The sequence below is a fragment of the Oncorhynchus mykiss genome, chromosome 8, assembly GCF_013265735.2.
Source record: "Oncorhynchus mykiss isolate Arlee chromosome 8, USDA_OmykA_1.1, whole genome shotgun sequence".
Classification (NCBI taxonomy): Eukaryota; Metazoa; Chordata; class Actinopteri; order Salmoniformes; family Salmonidae; genus Oncorhynchus; species Oncorhynchus mykiss.
In genome coordinates, this window is record NC_048572.1 from 62,812,319 (window position 1) to 62,836,267 (window position 23,949).

The 23,949-nt window shown below is 42.6% G+C and overlaps 1 protein-coding gene across 10 annotated transcripts in view; it reads left to right on the forward strand.

Annotated features, from left to right (window-relative positions):
• Positions 1-23,949, forward strand: part of LOC110530308 (astrotactin-1) — a 260,365-nt gene that overhangs the window by 191,074 nt on the left and 45,342 nt on the right. For 8 of the 10 annotated variants that reach the window (XM_036985947.1, XM_021613237.2, XM_036985939.1 and 5 more), the window contains 3 exons: positions 7,590-7,858; positions 9,501-9,634; positions 9,771-9,922. In XM_036985947.1, coding sequence (XP_036841842.1) covers positions 7,590-7,858; positions 9,501-9,634; positions 9,771-9,922 — 555 coding nt within the window. Of the gene's footprint in view, positions 1-7,589; positions 7,859-9,500; positions 9,635-9,770; positions 9,923-13,863; positions 14,973-23,949 lie in introns of those variants that run through there. The other 2 variants (XM_036985946.1, XM_036985940.1) reach the window with 2 other exon arrangements.

The window sequence follows — 23,949 nt, forward strand, 5'->3', positions numbered from 1 at the left end:
TGATTTTACATAGTTTTCTTCACAGGCGTAATCACATTTGGATAGGTTTTAATTTGTGAGTGCCCGTCTGCAACCTGACTGAGATACATGATTGGAAAATTTAAGTTGGCAACTTAACATATTCACATTCAGTAGGACTCACTAATGAACACTCATCTGAGCTCAGGGAGAAATTCCAAAAACGTTGTCAAGTCAGGATTAGGGCTGCAAAATTCCAGGAACTTTCAGAAATCAGGATTTCTGTAAAACAAGCACATTTATTGAATGTTCCTGGAATTTTGAAAACACTAATCGGGATATAGTAAATTATTCTCCAAAATGGAGGAAATTAGTTATGACACCAATGTTGAATCACTTTGTTGTTTTCTGCTGATACAGATTGATTGATGTCAGTTAGGTATAAAATGTCAGTGTAGCAAATGACTGAGATTAACAGTCCCTGTATCTATTGATTAGTCTGTTCAATGTAAAGAGGCTAAGACAGCCTATTGGGTCTGCATTTTAAGTGGTTGTAAATTTACACTGGGAACATCCTGTATGCCATACCATTACCTCTATTTGCACAACCACATCAGCAAAATTTGCAAGCAGGAAATTGAGGCCATCATCTTCATTCTGATTTGATACTGTGTTGCTGTGCATTTACGGGGCACAACAAAAAATAAACCAATCCAAGCATCACACAGTTCTCCAACCAATCCCTGCACACACGCTCCTGTTAGGCCTACAGAAATAAAAGCCTATAAAAACAGATCTAAATGATGGGATACTCGAGCTACATTCCTTGCCAGATGAGGACATTTTTATCACGAACTGAAAATGGACCTGTTGATTGAAGTATGAACAAGGTGTTCCAACAACGCGCTGCAGTTTTGTAATAATTGCGTCCCGTCTATTTTCCGCTTAGGCTACTTTGCAAGCTGCTAGTGCCAATAACAGCTCAAATGAGAAAAGTGAACCAACAGTCCGTCATTACTTTAAGACATGAAGCTCAGTCAATCTGAACATTTTCAAGACCTTTGAAAGTTTCTTCAAGTGCAGTAGCAAAAACCATCAAGCGCTATGATGAAACTGGCTCTCATGAGGACCGCCACAGGAAAGGAAGACCCAGAGTTACCTCTGCTGGAGAGGATAAGTTCATTAGAGTTACCATCCTCCGAAATTGCAGCCCAAATTAATGCTTCACGGAGTCCAAGTAACAGATACATCTCAACATCGACTGTTCAGAGGAGACTGCTTGAATGTTCGAATGGTCGATTTGCTGCAAAGAAACCACTACTAAATAATAATAATAAGAAGAAGAAGATACTTATTTGGGCCAGGAAACATGAGCAATGGACATTAGATTGTTGGAAACCTGTCTTTTGGTCTGATAAGTCCAAATTTGAGATTTTTGAGTCCAACCGCCATGTCTTTGTGAGACGCAGAATAGTTGAACGGATGATCTCTGCATCTGTGGTTCCCACTGTGAAGCATGGAGGAGGAGGTTTGATGGTGTGGGGGTGCTTTGCTGTTGACATTGTCAGTGATTTATTTAGAATTCAAGCCACACTTAACCAGCATTCCTACCACAGCATCCTGCAGCATTACGTCATCCCACCTGGTTTGCTCTTATTCCCACTATCATTTGTTTTTCAACAGGACTATGACCCAACACACCTCCAGGCTGTGTAAGGGCTATTTGACCAAAAAGGTGAGTGAGGGAGTGCTGCATCAGATGACCTGGCCTCCACAATCACTCGACCTCAACCCAATTGAGATGGCTTGGGATGAGTTGGACCGCAGAGTGAAGGAAAAGCTGCCAACAAGTGCTCAGCATATGTGGGAACTCCTTCAATACTGTTGGAAAAGGATTCCAGGTGAAGCTGGTTGAAATAATTCCAAGAGTGTGCAAAGCTGTCATCAAGGCAAAGAGTGGCTACTTGAAGAATCTAAAATATGTTTTTATATATTCTTATTTAAAAAAGACACTTGAATGAGTAGTTGTGTCCAAACTTTTGACTGGTACTGTATATGGCGCAATTTAGCAATTTGGATGTGTTATCTGTAATGGTTATGATTAATTAGGCATTGTTGCTCACTGTTGGCTTAGGCTTATAGATAAATGCAAAACATTTAAATCTAGTGCAGTTCTTGTGTTCTAAAAATAGATTTCTTTACCATTCGTGTACTCAAGTACTCAGATTTTCTTTGGGTATCGGCAAGAACTCGTACATTTCAAATGCTAATTCCTAGTCTAGAGTACATTCTTCTCCAATGTTACAGAGGCCTGTGTGAATGAGGGTTTGTGATAGCAATTAAAATCAGCTTTTACAGCTCGTTTGTCATGTCTTGGCACTGAAACAGCGCTGAAGTGGAACCTAAACCATCTGTACGTTTTGATAGGTCAGGTTCAGGGGGAAGACAGATGTGTGGCCTCCAGTTGGGTGGCGATGAGAGGAGGAGAGGTCTGTCTCTCGCTCTATGTCTCTTTCTCTCTCTCTATTTCCACTGGACCAGTGACTGTTCATTTAGGATCCTATCAGTTCGCTGCTGATAGATATTAATTTACTTTTTTCCCCATGCTCCCTCTTGGCTTAACGAGCTGCTCAGATGTCAGATGGCAATTACAGGGATACTATTTTATCAGCTTAATTACTGATATTTCCTGCCTATTGATTCATCCTCCACAACGAGATTATTATACCGACGACCTCAGCTGCTCTCTGTCTCTGTGGCCAAACTGAAACACTTAGGAATGTGACCCAAGACATATTTATAATCTCACATTGCTTACACCAGGTACAATGTCTGCCGTACATAGAAGCTAAAGAGAGACATAGAGTGGATCTAGGCAGGCTAGCAATCACATAACAACACTTTACTGAAAACCGCCAAGGCGGGGGAGATAGAGGAGTAGAGAGCAGGGCTGACTGGGCTGGGGTGGTGGTGGTGTGTGTTTGTGTCAAGCTTTGGTGAAGATTGAGGACGAGCTGTGCAGGTTGGTTGCTATGTCAACACAGGGTGACCTCAGTACGCTTGACAGAATGGGGGCTTGAGAAAGGGACTTGATGTAGCAGTCATCGCTTGACCCCTCTTACTCATTTTGGAGGTCAGGCAGATGGGACCCTTGCGAGTTCCTTTTTATAATGAATATATTCTCCCGCAGAGGATGGTGAAGGCTTTCTCCACCAGGTAACAGAGAAGACCATCAGGAAAACAATTTTGAGCGTCTGGACCATCAGCAAATATAAGTTACTATCTCTGAATCCAATCTGTATGCCTATAATTCATTTATCTTACTTTATGTCCAAATTACAACAAACGATAGGTTAACTCTTAGTCAAGTATGATTAATTTGTACAGACGAGTTTAGTGTAGCCATCTTATTTAAATAAGATAATTCATGTTAATATTATGAAGCTTGATTCAATTGAAATACTCCTACATTTGCTGAAAACCCAACGTTTTAAGGATCCATGAACCAATCACTTTAATGGAAAGTGATCTAGACATTTCCACAATAAGAGCAAATTCCTCCCTGAACTTTACACAGTTCTCTCTGTCTAAGCCAGAGAAAAAAAGTTCAATAATTCAATATCACTTTTTCTCTGCTGCATGGGGAACATTTTCACAAAATATACTTTATCTCTGTGAAAAGGCAGGTTAAGAATGTATTATTTTGTTACAATAGAAAATGAAAATACGTTTTGTGTCTATGGGTTTCACTGCCCACTGCAACCTGCCTTTACATTGATCTGTTGTTGTACTCCCTCAGATACTGTTACCGTGCCAGTATATTGCTTTTATAGGTATATCTATTTGGTTGTTTTCCAGGGAGGATGCACCGTTTGGAATTCCATTGAATTTCTTTTTTCCAGTTAATTAGTGGTAGCTTAAACTTTAGGACGGCTGCACCCAGCCAGTACCCATGAAGGTCGCCGCGCCCGCCAAAACTGTAAATTATACTGTGGGGTGAATGTTGCCGTGTAATCTGTCCATGAAAATAATGCCAGCTGCCAGCCTCGTGTGGACTGATAAGGCCTCCGACTGCACCTTGCTGGTGAGGAAAAAATAAAACATCACTGTTGAGATCCACAGCAGCTCCCGGGGATACTAACACCAAGTTGCAAACATTTAATTATACTGTACCGCTGTTGCTATGGGGCCACCGCGTCTTGATTTTCTCAGCTTGCTATGAAATGGATGCCTCTGGTATAGATTTAAGTCAGACAAGCCCTTAACGTATAACATTATATTACAGTTAGTCAGAGCCAGTCAAATTGATCTTATCTGTATAAAACCCCCACTCTGCATCCTCAACCTTTATGGTCTTATGTTTCATGCTGCTTGAGGTACTTTTCTCCCCTGTGAACCTATAAAACACAGGGCCGGCCAAAATAAACCCAATGAATGGCAACATAAATCAGGTTCAGCTCCATGGTGAGAGTTCTTAGGATTCTGGATCTATGGTATCTGAATATCTTGGTACTCAAATAGACTACTATCTGTATGGGTAATGCATTTACTGTACTTTCTGAAGTGGCTCATACACTGCTATTTCTATAATCTCCAACAATGGTTATATAAGGTTTCAAGCCTTTGTTTGTAATGGGTTATAGAGGATGGGTTATAGAGGATAGAAAAATGTCCCTAGCAAAGCTCTGCAGTAGGAAGATACTATACCTTTGCCTGTTTTGCATTTTATAATACATTTCCCATTATAAAATCAAAAAACTGTCAGGTCCTCCTGCTGTGCACGTATCCTCTGACCATTTGTACAGCTGTGATGCGGCCCCAGTGTAATGTCTCACTTGGAGGCGAATCGTCAGTAAATTGCCTTCAATTCAGACCTTTGCAAACTCACAGGCCTGCCTAACACACCAACGTATTGGGAGGTGTTGGTGGGATTTGAAGACAGACGCATTAGTCCCCTTCAACTTCCATGAACAAGATGTCACTAATGTGGTGCGTCCGTGGGCAGGCTCAATCAACGGTAAATAAACGCAGGCACTCTCACCTGCGCTACACAGTGCCGTGGCTACAGCTTCTATTAAGGGCCAGAGAGGTCTGTCAGCTAAGCCCATTCCCACCCAACCATCTAAAGTGCAGGGATAAATCGAACTTCAGAATGATGGAAAGGCTTGCTGGCCAAGTAGGCTGGAGTGAGTGAAGGCATAGGTTTACTATTAGCATGTAAATACTGTTTTACTAGCCCAGATGTCAGGCCATCCATATGGTTTATGTAGTCCCATTGAGAGCTTCAACTCTTCCATACCTGCTTGCTCGGTAGGTATTGACTGGTGGGAAAAAGGTATCCACCATCCACTGTAATTAGCAATCAGGTTGAATATCACAGTGGATTGCCACTCAGAGTGAGAGTCTGCTTTATTGCAATTTACTTAGCTGTGTATAGGTGTAGCAAAGTGTGCCACTGCGCATTATCTAGTACAAGCGACATCTGCCTGGGAAGATTTGCCTGTCACAGAGATTTGTTTAAGAGCTCCACTGTATTACGTTCCTGGCCGGGTTGCACTGTGCAGCAGTGTTGCTTTCTGTAGGCACCACATGGTTGACTGCATGTAGTCAGATTTTAGTGATCTATTTCAAGCAGTATAAATATATTTTTAAACTCCCTTTGATATGGTTTGTGTATGCTCTCTATTGCCTGGCTAGCTCAACTGTATATTTTAATGGGGTGATGTATAAATCAGCTAGAAATCATAACAACAAGGTTTTTATTAGCATCCGTCTCCACAAAATGTAAGAGGTTCTCCTATCAGATCCTCCCTTAGTGTATGGTGTACAAAATAATCTGCAGTCATATGATCAATAGTTTTTTATATCCTGCAATGCTACTAGAAACACTATAGCGTCACCTAGTGTTTATCAGAGGCCATTTCTCTACGTGGGAGGCAAAGTACTGTATCCCTGGAACACCAACTCTTCTGGGGTGAGGACATATTCTGTGTTCTATATTGTGTCAAAGAATCTTCTAATCTTCACCTTCCCAACATCTGGTAATTGGTACCGATCTGACTGTCAGAAACAGGAAGCATAGATTTAGATTCAAAGTGCTGAAGGTGGGCTGCAGATGACAAGATTTACCTCAGCTTTCTCATCCTGAGACACTTTCTAAAGTGAATGGAATTTAATGGATGTTTTCTCCTTTCCTTGAAAGCGATTTGTCTTTTGCAGCATCATCTTGATATTCATTATGTTTGTCTCATAACTGTCTGGGTGATGAGGTAAAGCAATATATCAAAGTAAATTGGTGTGTGTATGCATGCGTGCGTGCACGTAAGAGTGAGTGTTTAAAATGTATGTGTCGTTGTGTGTTCATCTCTTTCTGATTCTCCATCCTGAGGACAAAAATCATGTATTTATCCAGAAGGATTCACTGAGTCGATTTCCCTACGCATCACATTTTATCTCAGAGCCTAGAAGTCCAGGACTTCCTCCAAACTCGGCCACCGTTAATGTCCTGCCTGCCTTGAAAATGTTCAGACGTGACCTGAGTCTCACCAGCCGTGTTTGACCTGTACAAAGTCCATGCTATGGCTCCAGGCACAGACCCTCACTTCCTACTTCTGTCTGATTAATCAAGCACTGTCACTGGCCACAGAGGGCCCCCTCAGGCCTGAACATGGTTGTGTCCCAAATGAGTTTTTTGACCGGAGCCCCTATAGGGCTCTGGTCGATAGAGCACTAAATAGGTAATAGGGTGCCATTTGGGAAGATGACCATGTGTACGACCGTCGACCCACCAGAGGTCCAGCTTGTCGCAACTTGATGAAGACTGACGTGCCCTGGTAGTTGATCATCAGCATTTACATACATGATATGAAAAGCTGAGCTTCATCACTCAAACTGCCACAGGCCCAGATCAAATGCCCATGACAAGCCCACCATTACCATGCATGTCACACTTTGAGGACAATGTGATCTATGAATAACAATGTGCAAACCCCATCTTTCTGATCATATCTAATGTGCCTTACTGTCCTCTTGTTTGATTGATGGCCATGTGCTTTTATTCATTCACATGCAACAAAGTGCAGTGTATACTGATTTAGTTTTATCTCATTCTATGATAGGGGCCACATTATGTGCTAGAGCAAAAGGTGACTGTCTGTTTCTCCCCCTCACCCTGTTGGCTCATGAAGCCATGTTTAATTTCATCAAAACCAGCTCTCGGCAACTGGCTATTCCCTAGTTTGCTTTTGAGCTTTTAAATTGCCTGTGTATGCACACGACTCAGCAGAATGAAGGAATGGTAATCTGAACCCTTTTTAAGAGAAAAAGTGCCGAAGCTTTGCATTTAATAACGCAAGAGATGTCTTTGAAGATGCCAGCACTGCCCTAAGTGCATTTGAGAGGACAGCATAATAAATGGAACTAAATGCAGTGCCAGTTTTGAGGGAAATGCAATACACATGTGGATATACCCAATATACTGCATATTACATTTAGTTTTTAAAACTAACACCAATAACTTCTCTATTTCAGGAAAAGATGACATGATTTCAAACAGTGTTTGTAACAATATGTATTATTCAACAAATGATTATATCCAAATCCCACAGTAACTATAACTATGCCCTTTTCAGGGAATTCCCCATCAGAAGAGTCAGAGGAGCGCGACAAGGAGCCCCGGACCCTGACCTACCCAGCGTACATCGCCAGCCTGCTGGACTCTGGTGCCAAGCGCATGGCGGCGGGGGTTCGCATGGACTGCAGCAGCCAGGGCCAGTGTCCGTACTCCTGCCACCTCTGCCACATGAGCCCTGGGCCTGGGCGTCCAGCCGAGCCTGTCCTGCTCCAGATCACTAAGGCCGCCCCGCTCTACGAGCTGGTCTCCAACAACCACACCTACCAGGTACAGAAAGCTTTCACTGAAAACCTTGGGTTACCCCCATTTTAGCAGTCCCAGACACATTTTCAGGAGTGTATTCCTAAAAGCACAACGTAGTGATACTTTAAGAGCAGTGTGCATATTATTTCCATTAATAAAACCTCAGATTTTGCTTTTCCAATTTTGAATTTAGAGCATAAAAGAACATTCACCACCAATATTTAAATGTAAATTCATACATTCAATCATGCAGCGAGAGAAGCCCTTGGTTTGGTTACCTGTAATAATGTACGCTGAGAGTCAGGAAGCATGTTCAGAGAGTGAATACATTTAATTAATTAATTAACAAAACAATAAAAACAAACAGCTCACTGACATGAAACAGCAACAATGACAACTAGGGAAGAAACCAAAAGGGAGTGACATGAAGGGCAGGTAATCAAGGAGGTGATGGAGTCCAGGTGAGTGTCATTCTGCGAGTTATGCTGGTGACAGGTGTGCGCCCTAATGAGCAGCCTGTTGACCTAGAGGCCAGAGAAGGAGCACAAATGTCAGTACCCCCTCCCTGATGTGCGGTACCAGTCGCAGGACCCCGACCAAGATGACGATCCCGGGGATCAGGAGCGGACCGGTGCAGGATCCCGTCGATCCGGCTGAGGTGTGGGAGCAAGACGACCTAGAGCGCCGGGGAGAGAGCATACGTGACCGTACCCCCTCCCCGGCATGTTCGGCTCCAGCCACAGCAGGACGCCAACCACAGGGACGATCCCGGCGCTCCGGTGCGGATCGGTCGCCTCCGCTGAGGCGCAGAACCTGATGAGCCGGCTGAAACCTCCGGTTGCCTCAGTTGAGGCACGGGAACCTGTTCACCCAGTTTAGGCATGTGGACCTATCGAACCCGCTGAGGCCTCCCAGGTAGCTCCGGCTCCAACACCCCGGATCGTCCCTGTGGTGGGCATCCTGCGGCTGGAGACGAACGCGCCGGGGATGGGGTACTGTCACGTGTGCTAGGTCTCTAGGTCACCATGCTCCCGCACCTCAGCTGGATCGACAGGTTCCTGCACCTTAGCAGAGGGGAACGTCATCTTGGTCGTCGTCCTGCAGCTGGAGCCGCGCATCGGGGAGAGGTTACTGTTACATGTGCTCCCTCTCCGGCCTCTAGGTCACCAGGCTGCTCGTTATGGCGCACACCTGTCACCATCGTTACACGCATCAGTGCATTATGACACTCACCTGGACTCCATCACCTCCTTGATTACCTTCCCTATATCTGCCACTCCCTTTGGTTCCTTCCCCAGGTGTCATTGTTTCTGTTTCAGTTTCCTGTCTGTGCATTGTTCTTGTTTCTTATTATGTTACTTTTTTTTAACACTCACTCCCTGAACTTGCTTCCTGACTCTCAGTGCACATCGTTACAGTAATGCAGCAAAACACATATGCGAGATGTTTGACAAGAGCGGTCTCAAAAAGAGAAGCTGCTCTCTGACAAAGATGTGGTGAAATTGTGTAGTGTATGCTGGACATAAGCCGACATCAATATGTCAGATGGCAAACGGTAAGCTAGAGCATGATTGCATGACCCCCTAGAGGGGCAGATCATATTGATGTCTAGACTCAGGCTGTGTGTTATTGACAGTGTTTGATCCATCCTCCTGTCTCTTTGCAGGCACTGCAGGAGGCCATGATGAGCATGCTGTGGTGTTCTGGGAAAGGTGACGTAATCGATGACTGGTGCCGTTGTGACTCAAGTGCATTCGGGACGGATGGACTGCCAACATGTGCCCCTCTCCCTCAGCCTAGGTGAGTCACTCAAAACAATTTGTCTACTCGACTTGATAAACACAAGTAAGATTGTATGTATTGCTATCTAAAGATGAGCTTGTCTTGTCATGATTTGCTGAGTTAGTTAGGTGTAACTCTTTTTATTTTCTCCCAGGCTCAGGTTGTCCCACTCCTATGAGCCCAGCAGTTCATTGGTCATCGTGGAATGGAATCACACTGAGCCACCAATCGGGGTGCGGATCGTGGATTATCTCATTAGCCAGGAGAAAGTGACAGAGAGGACAGACCACTCCAAAATGGAGACAGGTACATCCCTTCTGATTCAGTTGAGGATTTATGGTATTTATGTTCATTTCATGCAGTATGTCCATGTATAAATACAGAAATAGCCGTGCATGGTTGCTAAATGTTGAGGCAAGGTAAGGGAACCTCTAACTATATGTTACCACAGCAAAATTCCAGATTCTTATATTAATGATTTACATTTGTTATTATTGTAGTTTTGCATAAAACCACAAGATGGTGGTCAATGCTAACAAGAGTGTGGTCTGCAAAGTAGTGGAGTGCATCACACATGTTCTAGTGCTGAATCATCTTCATCGGTCACTTCATCACACAGAGGTATATCAAATAATTAAATAAGATGATTTTAAGATAAAAAACATCCTAAATACAGTGCCTTGCGAAAGTATTCGGCCCCCTTGAACTTTGCGACCTTTTGCCACATTTCAGGCTTCAAACATAAAGATATAAAACTGTATTTTTTTGTGAAGAATCAACAGCAAGTGGGACACAATCATGAAGTCGAACAACATTTATTGGATATTTCAAACTTTTTTAACAAATCAAAAACTGAAAAATTGGGCGTGCAAAATTATTCAGCCCCCTTAAGTTAATACTTTGTAGCGCCACCTTTTGCTGCCATTACAGCTGTAAGTCGCTTGGGGTATGTCTCTATCAGTTTTGCACATCGAGAGACTGACACTTTTTCCCATTCCTCCTTGCAAAACAGCTCGAGCTCAGTGAGGTTGGATGGAGAGCATTTGTGAACAGCAGTTTTCAGTTCTTTCCACAGATTCTTGATTGGATTCAGGTCCGGACTTTGACTTGGCCATTCTAACACCTGGATATGTTTATTATTGAACCATTCCATTGTAGATTTTGCTTTATGTTTTGGATCATTGTCTTGTTGGAAGACAAATCTCCGTCCCAGTCTCAGGTCTTTTGCAGACTCCATCAGGTTTTCTTCCAGAATGGTCCTGTATTTTGCTCCATCCATCTTCCCATCAATTTGAACCATCTTCCCTGTCCCTGCTGAAGAAAAGCAGGCCCAAACCATGATGCTGCCACCACCATGTTTGACAGTGGGGATGGTGTGTTCAGGGTGATGAGCTGTGTTGCTTTTACGCCAAACATAACGTTTTGCATTGTTGCCAAAAAGTTCAATTTTGGTTTCATCTGACCAGAGCACCTTCTTCCACATGTTTGGTGTGTCTCCCAGGTGGCTTGTGGCAAACTTTAAACAACACTTTTTATGGATATCTTTAAGAAATGGCTTTCTTCTTGCCACTCTTCCATAAAGGCCAGATTTGTGCAATATACGACTGATTGTTGTCCTATGGACAGAGTCTCCCACCTCAGCTGTAGATCTCTGCAGTTCATCCAGAGTGATCATGGGCCTCTTGGCTGCATCTCTGATCAGTCTTCTCCTTGTATGAGCTGAAAGTTTAGAGGGACGGCCAGGTCTTGGTAGATTTGCAGTGGTCTGATACTCCTTCCATTTCAATATTATCGCTTGCACAGTGCTCCTTGGGATGTTTAAAGCTTGGGAAATATTTTTGTATCCAAATCTGGCTTTAAACTTCTTCACAACAGTATCTCGGACCTGCCTGGTGTGTTCCTTGTTCTTCATGATGCTCTCTGCGCTTTTAACGGACCTCTGAGACTATCACAGTGCAGGTGCATTTATACGGAGACTTGATTACACACAGGTGGATTGTATTTATCATCATTAGTCATTTAGGTCAACATTGGATCATTCAGAGATCATCACTGAACTTCTGGAGAGAGTTTGCTGCACTAAAAGTAAAGGGGCTGAATAATTTTGCACGCCCAATTTTTCAGTTTTTGATTTGTTAAAAAAGTTTGAAATATCCAATAAATGTCGTTCCACTTCATGATTGTGTCCCACTTGTTGTTGATTCTTCACAAAAAAATACAGTTTTATATCTTTATGTTTGAAGCCTGAAATGTGGCAAAAGGTCGCAAAGTTCAAGGGGGCCGAATACTTTCGCAAGGCACTGTATAAACCTTGAATATCATTGATGTTTAATATGAGGGTTTCAGCATGAAATACCCTTTAAATATATGAATTTATTTAAAAATGTATGTATTTTACTATGTCAATATGGATTTGGTGTGAATGTTTTGGCATCAAAATGGTGGCAGTTGTGAAAAAGTCAATAGTTGGAAGAGTTGCAGAGTTAATTGAAAATAATGGCATTTTTGATTAGGTGCTTTATTTTCATTAATTAGGCTATTTTCTTTTGAACAATATGGTCTATCTACTAGACACTTATGGAAAATATGGATACAGATATAATAAATGAATACTATATACAGTTGAAGTCAGAAGTTTACATACTAACTTCACTGTGCCTTCAAACAGCTTGGAAAATTCCAGGAAATTATGTCATGGCTTTAGAAGCTTCTGATATGCTAATTGACATAAATTGATTCAATTGGAGGTGTACCTGTGGATGTATTTCAAGTCCTACCTATCAAACTCTGCCTCTTTGCTTGACATCATGGGAAAATCAAAAGAAATCAGCCAAGACCTCAGAAAAACAATTGTCCACAAGCCAGGTTCATCCTTGGGAGCAATTTCCAAATGCCTGAAGGTACCATGTTCATCTGTACAAACAATAGTATGCAAGTATAAACACCATGGGACCACGCAGCCGTCATACCGCTCAGGAAGGAGACGCGTTCTGTCTCCTAGATGTGAATGTACTTTGGTGCGAAAAGTGCAAATCAATCCCAGAACAACAGCAAAGTTCCTTGTGAAGATGCTGGAGGAAACGGGTACAAAAGTATCTATATCCACAGTAAAACGAGACCTATATCCACATAATCTGAAAGGCCACTCAGCAAGGAAGAAGCCACTGGTCCAAAACCCACCATAAAAAGCCAGACTACGGTTTGCGGGGACAAAGATTGTACTTTTTGGAGAAATTTCCTCTGGTGTGATGAAACAAAAATAGAACTGTTTGGCCATAATGACCATCGTTATGTTGAAGAAAAAGGGGGAGGCTTGCAAGCTGAAGAACAACATCCCAACCGTGAAGCAAGGGGGTGGCAGCATCGTGTTGTGGGGTGCTTTGCTGCAGGAGGGACTGGTGCACTTCACAAAATAAATGGCATCATGGGGAAGGAAAATTATGTGGATATTTGAAGAAACATCTCAAGACATCGGTCAGGAAGTTAAAGCTTGGTCGCAAATGGGTCTTCCAAATGGACAATGACCACAACAATTCTTCCAAAGTTGTGGAAAAATAGCTTAAGGACAAAGTCAAGGTATTGGAGTGGCCATCACAAAGCCCTGACCTCAATCCTGTAGAAAATGTGTGGGCAGAACTGAAAAAGCATGTGCGAGCAAGGAGGCCTTACAAACCTCAGTTACATCAGCTCTGTCAATAGGAATTCACCCAACTTATTGTGGGAAGCTTGTGGAAGGCTCCCCGAAACATTTGACCCAATTTTAAAGGTAGTGCTACCAAATACGAATTGAGTGTATGTAAACTTCTGACCCACTGGGAATGTGATGAATGAAATAAAATCTGAAATAAATCACTCTACTTTTATTCTTCCATTTCATTCTTAAAATGAAGTGGTGATCCTAACTGACCTAAGACAGGGAATTTTTTACTAGGATTAAATGTCAGGAATTGTGAAACTGAGTTTAAATGTATTTGACTAAGGTGTATGTAAACTTCCGACCAACTGTATATATGAATATTTTAAAAGTTATTCAAGTATGTATTACCGAAGCTATCATAGCTTGCCATAGAAAAAATTACTGAAGATTATGGTATTTTTGCAATCATAAGCAAAGTCCCATTCCAGCAAACTCTGGACGAGTGCTTTTCTAGCAAGGGATAAGTGCACTGCTTCCACACAAGTCCTATAGGCTTTTCTGTTTCAAGTTGCTGTAATTACCATCATGGACTGGTTGTTTTCACCAACAGGTTAGCTGGGGAGTCCTGTGCAGTCTCAGCTTGTTTTCCCGAGCAATGGCCCTTCAGCCCACCCTGGATTCACTTATAGCATCCAATTTTAAGCTTGAAATAGGTTGCTTTTCTGGCAAACATATGATGACAAAAAATTATTGACCGATGAAACTGATTAGGCTGACATACTGAAAATAGCCCATAAAATACACATGGCTCAAAACTATAAGTGTTTTTAAATCTTTATGAAATGATTAGTGGATTGATTGCTTCAAAGCGCACACCTTGAATGTCTAATATAGGTGGTGGAATGGAGCTATTTAGACAGTAGGCTACAGATCTGGGACCACCTAGGAGCAGAGGAAAGAAAGATATCTGGTCATCAAGATGGCGCTGATAGAGATGGCAGCTTCACTTCTAGTCCTTAGGAAACTGTGCAGTAGATTTTTTTCATGTATTATTTCTTATTTTGTTAGCCCAGAACATCTATTACATACAACCGGGAAGAACTATTGGACATCAGAGAGACGTCAATTTACCAGCACTACGACCAGGAAAACGACTTTCCCAAAGCGTATCCTTTGTCTGCACCTCCAAGGGCAATTTGAACTGATTCCAGAGGCCGAACCAAAACAACACCGCCGGAGGAGAGAGTGACGGAGCGGTCTTCTAAATGAGGCTTCAGATGCGCGCACACCACCCACCGCTTCCGAGTATATTATTCGCTAATGTCCAGTCCCTAGTTAACAAAGTCGACGAAATCAGGGCAAGGGTTGCTTTCCAGAGATATCCGGGATTGTAACATACTTTGTTTCACGGAAACACGGCTAGCTGGGGACATGCTGTCGGAGTCCATACAGCCAACGGGATTTTCAGTGCATCGCACCAACTGGAATAAACATCTCTCTGGTAAGAAGATTAACGACTCATGGTGTAATTGCAACATACAGGAACTCAAGTCCTTTTCTTCACCTGACCTAGAATTCCTCACAATGAAATGCCAACCGTATTGTCTCCCAAGAGAACTCTCCTCGGTTATCGTCACAGCCGTGTATATCCCCCCCGCAAGCGGATACCAAGACGGCCATCAAGGAACTTCACTGGACTTTATGCAAACTGGAAACCATATATCCTGAGGCTGCATTTATTGTAGCTGGGGATTTTAACAATGCTAATTTTAGATCTAGGCTACCTAAATTCTATCAGCATATTGATTGCTGTACTCGAGCGAGTAACACGCTCGACCATTGCTACTCTAACTTCCACGATGCATACAAGGCCCTCCCCCACCCTCCTTTTGGCAAATCTGACCTAGGTCTATCCAACGCTGGTCTGACCAATCGGATTCCACGATTCAAGATTGCTTTGATCATGTGGACTGGGATATGTTCCGGGTAGCCTTAGATAATAACATTGATGTATACGCTGACTCGTTAAGCAAGTTTATAAGGAAGTGTATAGAAGATGTTGTATCCACTGTGACTATTAGAACCTTCCCTAACCAGAAACCGTGGAATGATGGCAGCATTCGCGCAAAACTGAAATCACTACCACCGCATTTAATCATGGCAAAGCGACTGGAAATGTGAATGAATACAAACCGTGTAGTTACTCCGTAAGGCAATCAAACAAGCAAAGTGACATTATGGAGACAAAGTGGAGTCACCATTCAACAGCTCAAACACGAGATGTATGTGGCAGGGTCTAAAGATAATCACGGATTACAAAAATAAAACCAGCCCTGTCGTGGACATTGAATTCTTGCTTCCAGACAAATTAAACAACTTCTTTGCACACTTTGACGACCATACAGTGCCACCGACGAGGCTCGCTACCAAAGGCTGTGGCTTCTCCTTCTCCATGGCCAACGTGCGTAAAACACTTAAACGTGTTAACAGATGGCATCCCTAGCCACATCCTCAGAGCATGTGCAGACCAGCTAGCTGCTGTCCCTACATGCTTCAAGATGACCACCATTGTTCCTGATCCCAAGAAAGCTAAGGTAACTGAACTAAATGACTATCGCCCCGTAGCACTCACTTCTGTCATCATGAAGTGTTTTGAGAGACTAGTCAAGGATCATATCACCTCCATCATAGTACCCTCCAAACTCGTCATTAAGCTTGAGACCCTGGGTCTCGACCCCGCCCTGTGCAACTGGGTCCTGGACTTCCTGACGGGCCGCCCACAGGTGGTGAAGGTAGGAAACAACATCTCCACTCCACTGATCCTCAACACTGGGGCCCCACAAGGGTGCGTTCTCAGCCCTCTCCTGTACTCCCTGTTCACCCACGATTGCGTGGCTATGCACACCTCCAACTCTATCAAGTTTGCAGACGACACAACAGTAGTAGACTTGATTACCAACAACGACGAGGCAGCCTACAGGGAAGAGGTGAGGGCCCTCGGAATGTGGGTGTCAGGAAGATAAAACTTTCCACCTTCTCCATTGAGTGAGAGGTTAAGTTCCTTGGTGTACATTTCACCGACAAACTGAAATGGTTCACGCATACAGACTGTGGTGAAGAAGGCGCAACAGCACCTCTTCAACCTCGGGAGGCTGAAAAAATGTGGCTTGTCACCAAAAACCCTCACTAACTTTTAAAGATGCACAATTGAGAGTATCCTGTCAGGTTTTATCACTGCTTGGTACGGCAACTGCACCTTCTCACAACTGCAAGGCTTTCCAGAGGGTGGTGCGGTCTGCCCAACGCATCACCGGGGGCAAACTATCTGCCCTCCAGGACATCTACAGCACCCGATGTCACAGGAAGGCAAAAAAGATAATCAAGGACAATTACCACCCGAGGCACTGCCTGTTCACCCCACTTCCATCCAGAAGGCGAGGTCAGTAAAGGTGCATCAAAGCTGGGACAGAGATTGAAAAACAGCTTCTATTTCAAGGCCATCAGATTGTAAAATAGCCACCATTAGCACAGAGGCAGCTGCCTACCTACCAACTTGATATCATTGGCCATTTCAATAAATGGAACACTAGTCACTTTAATAATAATGTGACTTTAAGAATGTTTACATATCTCGCATTACTCATCTCATATGTATATAATGTATACTGTATCCTTCACAATCTATTGCATCTCAGCCGCTCTGTCACTGCTCATCCATATATTTTATACTTATATATTCTTATTCCTTTACTAGATTGTGTGTATTAGGTTTTGTTGTGGAATTTGTTAGATATTAGGTTTTGTTAGACACTGCTGCACTGTCGGATCTAGAAGCATTTTGCTACACTCGCAATAACATCTGCTAACCATGTGTATGTGACCAATAAAATTTGATTTGAAAGAAACATTGTCATAACGAGTGGTTCTGATTTAAGCACTCAGTCACCTGTCAGATTAAACCCCAAAAATCATGTGGTAAATAACCTTCAGATGAACCTACTAAAACTCTATGGGCCTCTTCCCTCTGGAAATGTGCTCTCTGTTTTACAGGTGTTATCGAGAACCTTAAATGTTTCTTCGGCTGTCCCCATAGGGAACCCTTTGAAGAACCCATTTTGGTTCGAGGTAGAACCCTTTTGTGAACCCTTTTGTGTTATGTAGAACCCCTGTCCATAACGTAATAGAATGTAATCTTATAGCTACACTTCTAACGTATGCCTTTTGTTTGGCGAAAACCCTTATGTTGCACGGGATTAAATAACCATCTCTATAGGTCTATTTGTACAATGAAGTATTGGACTTGAATACAAGTGTATAATATATTTTGGTTCCAATATAATGTAATCTAGCCTGTCTTGATGTGAACAGGTTTAATTCAGTATTAATTGAAAGTGACATTGATTACTTTGCACCACCAACCAGAATAAAATCAACCGAGATATACAGATTGGTGTGTTTTTTTATCGATCAAAACATTTTTCTGTTTTAGTTTGATGAATAATATGATGTATTTTGCACCTGTTGCATATCCCAAGTTATCCAGTTGATACAGTGCCACACAGTGATACATTTCAACAAGAGTTATTGACATTTCACATAATGTGTCTTTACAAAGATCCTCTTGTCTGATTGCGCTATATGGCCCTCAGTCTTTAGAGTCATTCATCCATATCCAAAGGGGATATTGACTTTCCCTCTCTAGTTTATTTATAGGTCGTTCATGGCTTCCCCTCTCTTCAGGCTATACTGCTCATCCCAAACCCCGACATCTAAATGTTGTGGCCGATTACAACCAAAATAACATATTATATCAAGTCCAAATGTGGGACTGTGAAAAAGTGATCGATGAGGTGCTATTGCAAGGGCTAAGACTTACTGGAAGGGAATTTTTTGGGGGGGGTATTGTGGACTTAAACCCTTCATCTCTGTTAGGCCTGGATTTGAATGTGATTCAAAACAGCTTCTATGCAGTGTTTACTGGAATGATCGGAACAGATTCCATGGAATGTCAAAAATATGACTACACAATCTTTTATCCCTCATTTTGTAGAGACTCAAGAAACATATGGGGGATTTTTTTTCCTTTTTTCAAAAGAGAACTTGGACAACCTTCTCCTTCATTTACACAAAGCAATGGGGTGTTCCTCACATTGTACTGGTCACTTTCGTGCTTCCCTTCGCCTTGGATTACATGACCCTATATTGTAGCTAGATGCATACTGTATAATATATCATAGCTAATGATTGTTGTCCGACCCTCTGGACAGGGGCTGGTTGTGTGCTAATCTTACACATAATAGGATTCAGGCACACAACATGACATCATAGCCCTCTCCCAGATGTTTAAGTTGACTAAATCGGAAGTCTGCTTTTAGTCATCACACACGGGCCAAACTCCCTGAGATCACCCAATAACGACAGGGTTTATTCAGGGGTCAGTGGGACATGACATCCAATCCGTAATCAGATTACTCACACCCATGTGCCACACTTCCTCCCTGGTAGGACAATAGAGCAAGGAGAGCTCCTGAAAGGGATGAATGTTTCCACCGAGCGCTTTGGTGGCCGATGAGCTCACCTCATCTGTTGGGCAAGGTCAGGTGCCAGGGCAGGTCCATCACGGAAGCTGGCACAGTCTCTAGGTGGCTTCATAGACCCACACATACCCAGAGAGCAAAAGTCCAGCTGTGAGTAGCATAGAAACTGTCCCCACACCTGGGTAGGGTCAAACTCAGACAGAGTTCAAGGGGCTAAGGTCTTTATTGAAGCACACAGTGTTATGACATATGGTCATGGATCTAATGTATACATTAATCTTGTGAAAATGAAGTGCGTCTGGCTTTGGCTGTACAGCGTGGAAGGAACTCGCCTTCCTATAAAGTCCAGTCTAGTGATTTTGTGTTTCCTATCCTTCAAGTGTGGCCCAGATGGCATATGCCCATGTGGCTCGAAGCCTCAGCCACATCTGGAACGTTACCCGGGGTTACTGCCACCTTTATATCAATTTACAATATGTAAACAGTGGTTTTAATCCCAGACTCAAGACAGGAAAACTCATGTCCTCAGACTTTGAATGCCCTTTCCAATAAACTTTACATGGTGAATTGTACAAACCTATAATTTAACAGAATTGAAGACTGCTTGGTTCAATGAAACTCTCCACTACCGTCCATTATTGCCACCCATGTTGTGGCTCCAGACCAGATGTAACACATCTGATTTTGTCTATTTAAGTTTAGTCATGATGGTCTAGTTTACTGCAAAATGGTAATCACAACAAACAACAAACGTTGATGAGGCGAGAGATGTCAAACATAGCAATGCCACAAAAACAACCCTTGAGCTCATAATCACTTTCAAGCTGAGCTCTGACAAGTGGCAACACCACACTCGATTCCCAGACAAATATTTACTTTACAAATGAAGTTGAAAGTCTGTGGTCCAGAAGGGATATTAGGAGAGCCAAGAGACGAGGGCGTCCCCACAGCAGAGGGGGAGTTGGACCGCACCATCAAACAACCATGTGTTACATGCAAACAAAAGTCATGAAAAAAACACACAGATGTCAGGCCCACCATCCTAACATGTGGGGAGACCATTAGAAAATGGTACGGACTGCTGTTGCAGCCACTCAGAAACATAATTAATGCTAGTGTGGTGTGGTGAGGCTCTATGCATGGCAGGAATTCTGGAACTAGAGGAAAGACAATTATATCTAACTGTTCTTAGAACTAGATTGAAAGGATTACCATAAGCATACACTACACAAACGTATGTGGATACCCCTTCAAATGATTGGATTTGGCTATTTCAACCACACCTGTTGTATCAAATAGAGCACACAGCCATGAAATCTCCAAAGACCAACATTGGCAGTAGAAGAGCTCAGTGACTTAACGTGGCACCGTCATAGGATGCCATCTTTCCAAAGTCAGTTCGTAAAATGTCTGCCCTGCTAGAGCTGCTCCAGTCAACTGTAAGTGCTGTTATTGTGAAGTGAAAACGTCTAGGAGCAACAACGGCTCAGCCGCGATGTGGTAGGCCACACAGGTTTACAGAACGGGACCGCTGAGTGCAGAAGAGCATAGCGAATAATAATCACTACCGAGCTCATGAGCTTCATGGAATGTTTTTTTCTCTCCTCAACCAAAAATCACTTTTACAGAAAGTGGGACCCTAAAAACATTATGCATTATGTTATGCATCCCAAAATGTATGATTAATACATTGTCATTCATCGGAAATCAACTGAGTTTCATCTTTGTAATGCGATCCAACAGTGTAAATTGCCATTTTGAATGCTTTTTGGACATCGTATTTGGGGTTTGGCAAATCTCAGATTCAGCTTTGGAACACACAAGTTCAAGTGCTATCAGCTTCGGTTCAGTATGGAAATTTGCCCTTTTGCCCGATTTCAAGAACAGATGATTTATCCCATCTCTAAGGCCATAATTGAAAGTAATGCAGTATAAATCGCAAGCGGTTCTATGACGTAAATGGCAGAGGCAGTGTTCTTATCAAAGGCTTTTTTCTGAGAAAGTATACGCAGATTGAAGTGTTCTTCCTCCCTCTCTCCAAGAAACTTCACTTTTAAAAATTACACCCCCTCCTACCCCACTTCAAATAGTACTTTATTTCCTCTATTGCTCTGAAAAAGACAATACGTTCTGTTGGAGAACAAGTCGGTTAATCATTTTTCACTGGGAAGTGCCAAGAAGCAATGCTTTAGAAACTGTTGTCCATCTCTTGCCTTCTGTTCGTCAAAGTAGACAACAAGATCCAGATGTTGTTTGTTGAGTCTTTACGGAGCTGCCAAATCTGCTGGTACCTAGCAGTTGTTTTGGATATGGGAATTTATGAGCCATCAGATCATTTTCAGGTTACATTTCTTTCCTGTTTATTGAACAAAAGAGTGTCTGTGTGTGACAGGTTTAAGGTTTTTCACTCTGTCATTCCCTTTAAAATCACTCACTTTAATCAAAGAATTGCAGACAGTGTCAAGTTCAGAATCTGCACCTTAGCAGAATCATTGTTTATGTTAATGTGATGATTGAGACCTGGAGTTGGAGATTAAATGTGACACTACAGAAGTGAAAACATTTAAAATTCTCCAGGACCATACTACTGATATCTATTGTGCCAAAGTAAACTCCCTCTCTCGTGATGCTTCTTCATCAATCTATTCATGGGTTGCACCCAGAAGTAGGGCTGCTGTGGGGCTAAGGGTGCAACTGACCCAGGGCCTACCAATGACAACAAGGATGTACCAAATAAACCTTATTTAACGCTATAAAACATGGCAAAATGTATATACTGTATACACATGTATATAAATACAATGTAAAGTGTTGATCCCATGTTTCACAAGCTGAAATAAGTTATCCCAGAAATGTTCCAAATGTACAAAAAACATTTCTCTAAAATGTTTTGTCTTTGCCAAGTTACAGTTGAAGTCGAAGTTTACATAGCCAAATACATTTAAACTCAGTTTTTCATCATTCCTGATGTTACGTAAGCCTCTAGGGAGAGGGAACGCAACCCCCTGCTACAACTCAACAACTCGTGGAGTGAAAGAGGTATGGGATTGTAGGTGCGAGCAAGGATGACAAAGGCAGATATGGGTACCGTTTACAGGGAATTTATTCCGTCACATGGTAATTTTGGGGAAAAGGGGCTGGACAGAAGCAAAGGAAGTAAATATCAAAGCCCCCTCTCCTACCTACCTATCTTAGCACCACCTGGTGCACTAGCAAAAATACAGGGGGTGGTCCACCTAGGTCTTACCTAGTGTGTATAGACAGTAAATACTACGGGTTATGTATGCCTGCAGGCCTTTTGCCCCCCCCCCGGAAACAAATGAAACATAATAATCAAAAACAGTCATTTTGTCATTGACATACTTTAGTTGGACCGGCTACAAATACTGGCAACAACCTGCACAACAACCAACACAGGACATACAAGAAGCTCTCTCTGAGCCACAAGCAATACAGGATATGACAATAAGCTCTTTCTAAGAAACAACCAACACAGACTATCACCCTCGGCAACAATCACAGAACATAACCATCAGCTCTATCTGAGAAACAACCAACACAGGATATCACCCTCAGCTCTCTTCTGAGCAACAGAACACTGGCTAAAATAGCTGGAAAAGGGGTCTAATGGGATACAGCTGTATCCTGACGAGGGGGCGGGGTCAACTCTCCAATAATTGACGTGGCCGACCAATCAGCTGCTTGGGGGGAATTTCAGTAACCCATCCTGAAACACACATACAAAACCAAAACACGGAAACTGGGGAAAGTAACACCTGACATTTAATCCTTGTAAAAATTCCCTGTCTTAGGTTAGTTAGGATCACCACTTTATTTTAAGAATGTGAAATGTCAGAATAATAGTAGAATGATTTATTTCAGCTATTATTTCTTTCATCACATTCCCAGTGGGTCAGAAGTTTACATACATTCAATTAGTATTTGGTAGCATTGCCTTTAAATTGTTTAACTTGGGTCAAATGTTTCAGGTAGCCTTCCACAAGCTTCCCACAGTAAGTTGGGTGAATTTTGGCCCATTCCTCCTGACAGAGCTGGTGTAACTGAGTCAGGTTTGTAGGCCTCCTTGCTCGCACATGCTTTTTCAGGTCTGCCCACAAATTTTCTATAGGATTGAGGTCAGTACCTTGACTTTGTTGTCCTTAAGCCATTTTGCCCCAACTTTGGAAGTATGCTTGGGGTCATTGTCCATTTGGAAGACCCATTTGCGACCAAGCTTTAACTTCCTGACTGATGTCTTGAGATGTTGCTTCAATATATCCACATAATTTTCCCGCCTCATGATGCCATCTATTTTGTGAAGTGCACTAGTTCCTCCTGCAGCAAAGCACCCCCACAACATAATGCTGCCACCCACGTGCTTCACGGGTTGGGATGGTGTTCTTCGGCTTGCAAGCCTCCCCCTTTTTCCTCCAAACATAACAATTGTCATGGCAAAACAGTTAGTTATATTTTTGTTTCATCAGACCAGGGCTCATTTCTCCAAAAAGTATAATCTTTGTCCCCAAGTGCAGGTGCAAACCGTAGTCTGGCTTTTTTATGGCGGTTTTGGAGCAGTGACTTCTTCCTTGCTGAGTGGCCTTTCAGGTTATGTCGATATAGGACTCGTTTTACTGTGGATTTGGGTACTTTTGTACCCGTTTCCTCCAGCATCTTTACAGGGTCCTTTGCTGTTGTTCTGGGATTGATTTGCACTTCTCGCACCAAAGTATGCATCTCCTTCCTGAGCGGTATGATGGCTGCATGATTCCATGGTGTTTATACTTGCATACTATTATTTGTACAGATGAACGTGGTACCTTCAGGTATCATTTGGAAGTTGCTCCCAAGGATGAACCAGACTTGTGGAGGTCTACAATTGTTTTTGAGGTCTTGGCTGATTTCTTTTGATTTTCCCATGATGTCAAGAAAAGAGGCACTGAGTTTAAAGGTAGGACTTGAGATACATCCACAGGTACACCTCCAATTGACTCAAATTATGTCAATTAGCATATCAGAAGCTTCTAAAGCCATTAAATCATTTTCTGGAATTTTCCAAGCCGTTTAAATGCACAGTCAACTTAGTGTATGTAAACTTCTGACCCACTGGAATTGTGATTCAGTGAATTATAAGTGAAATAATCTGTCTGCAATCAATTTTT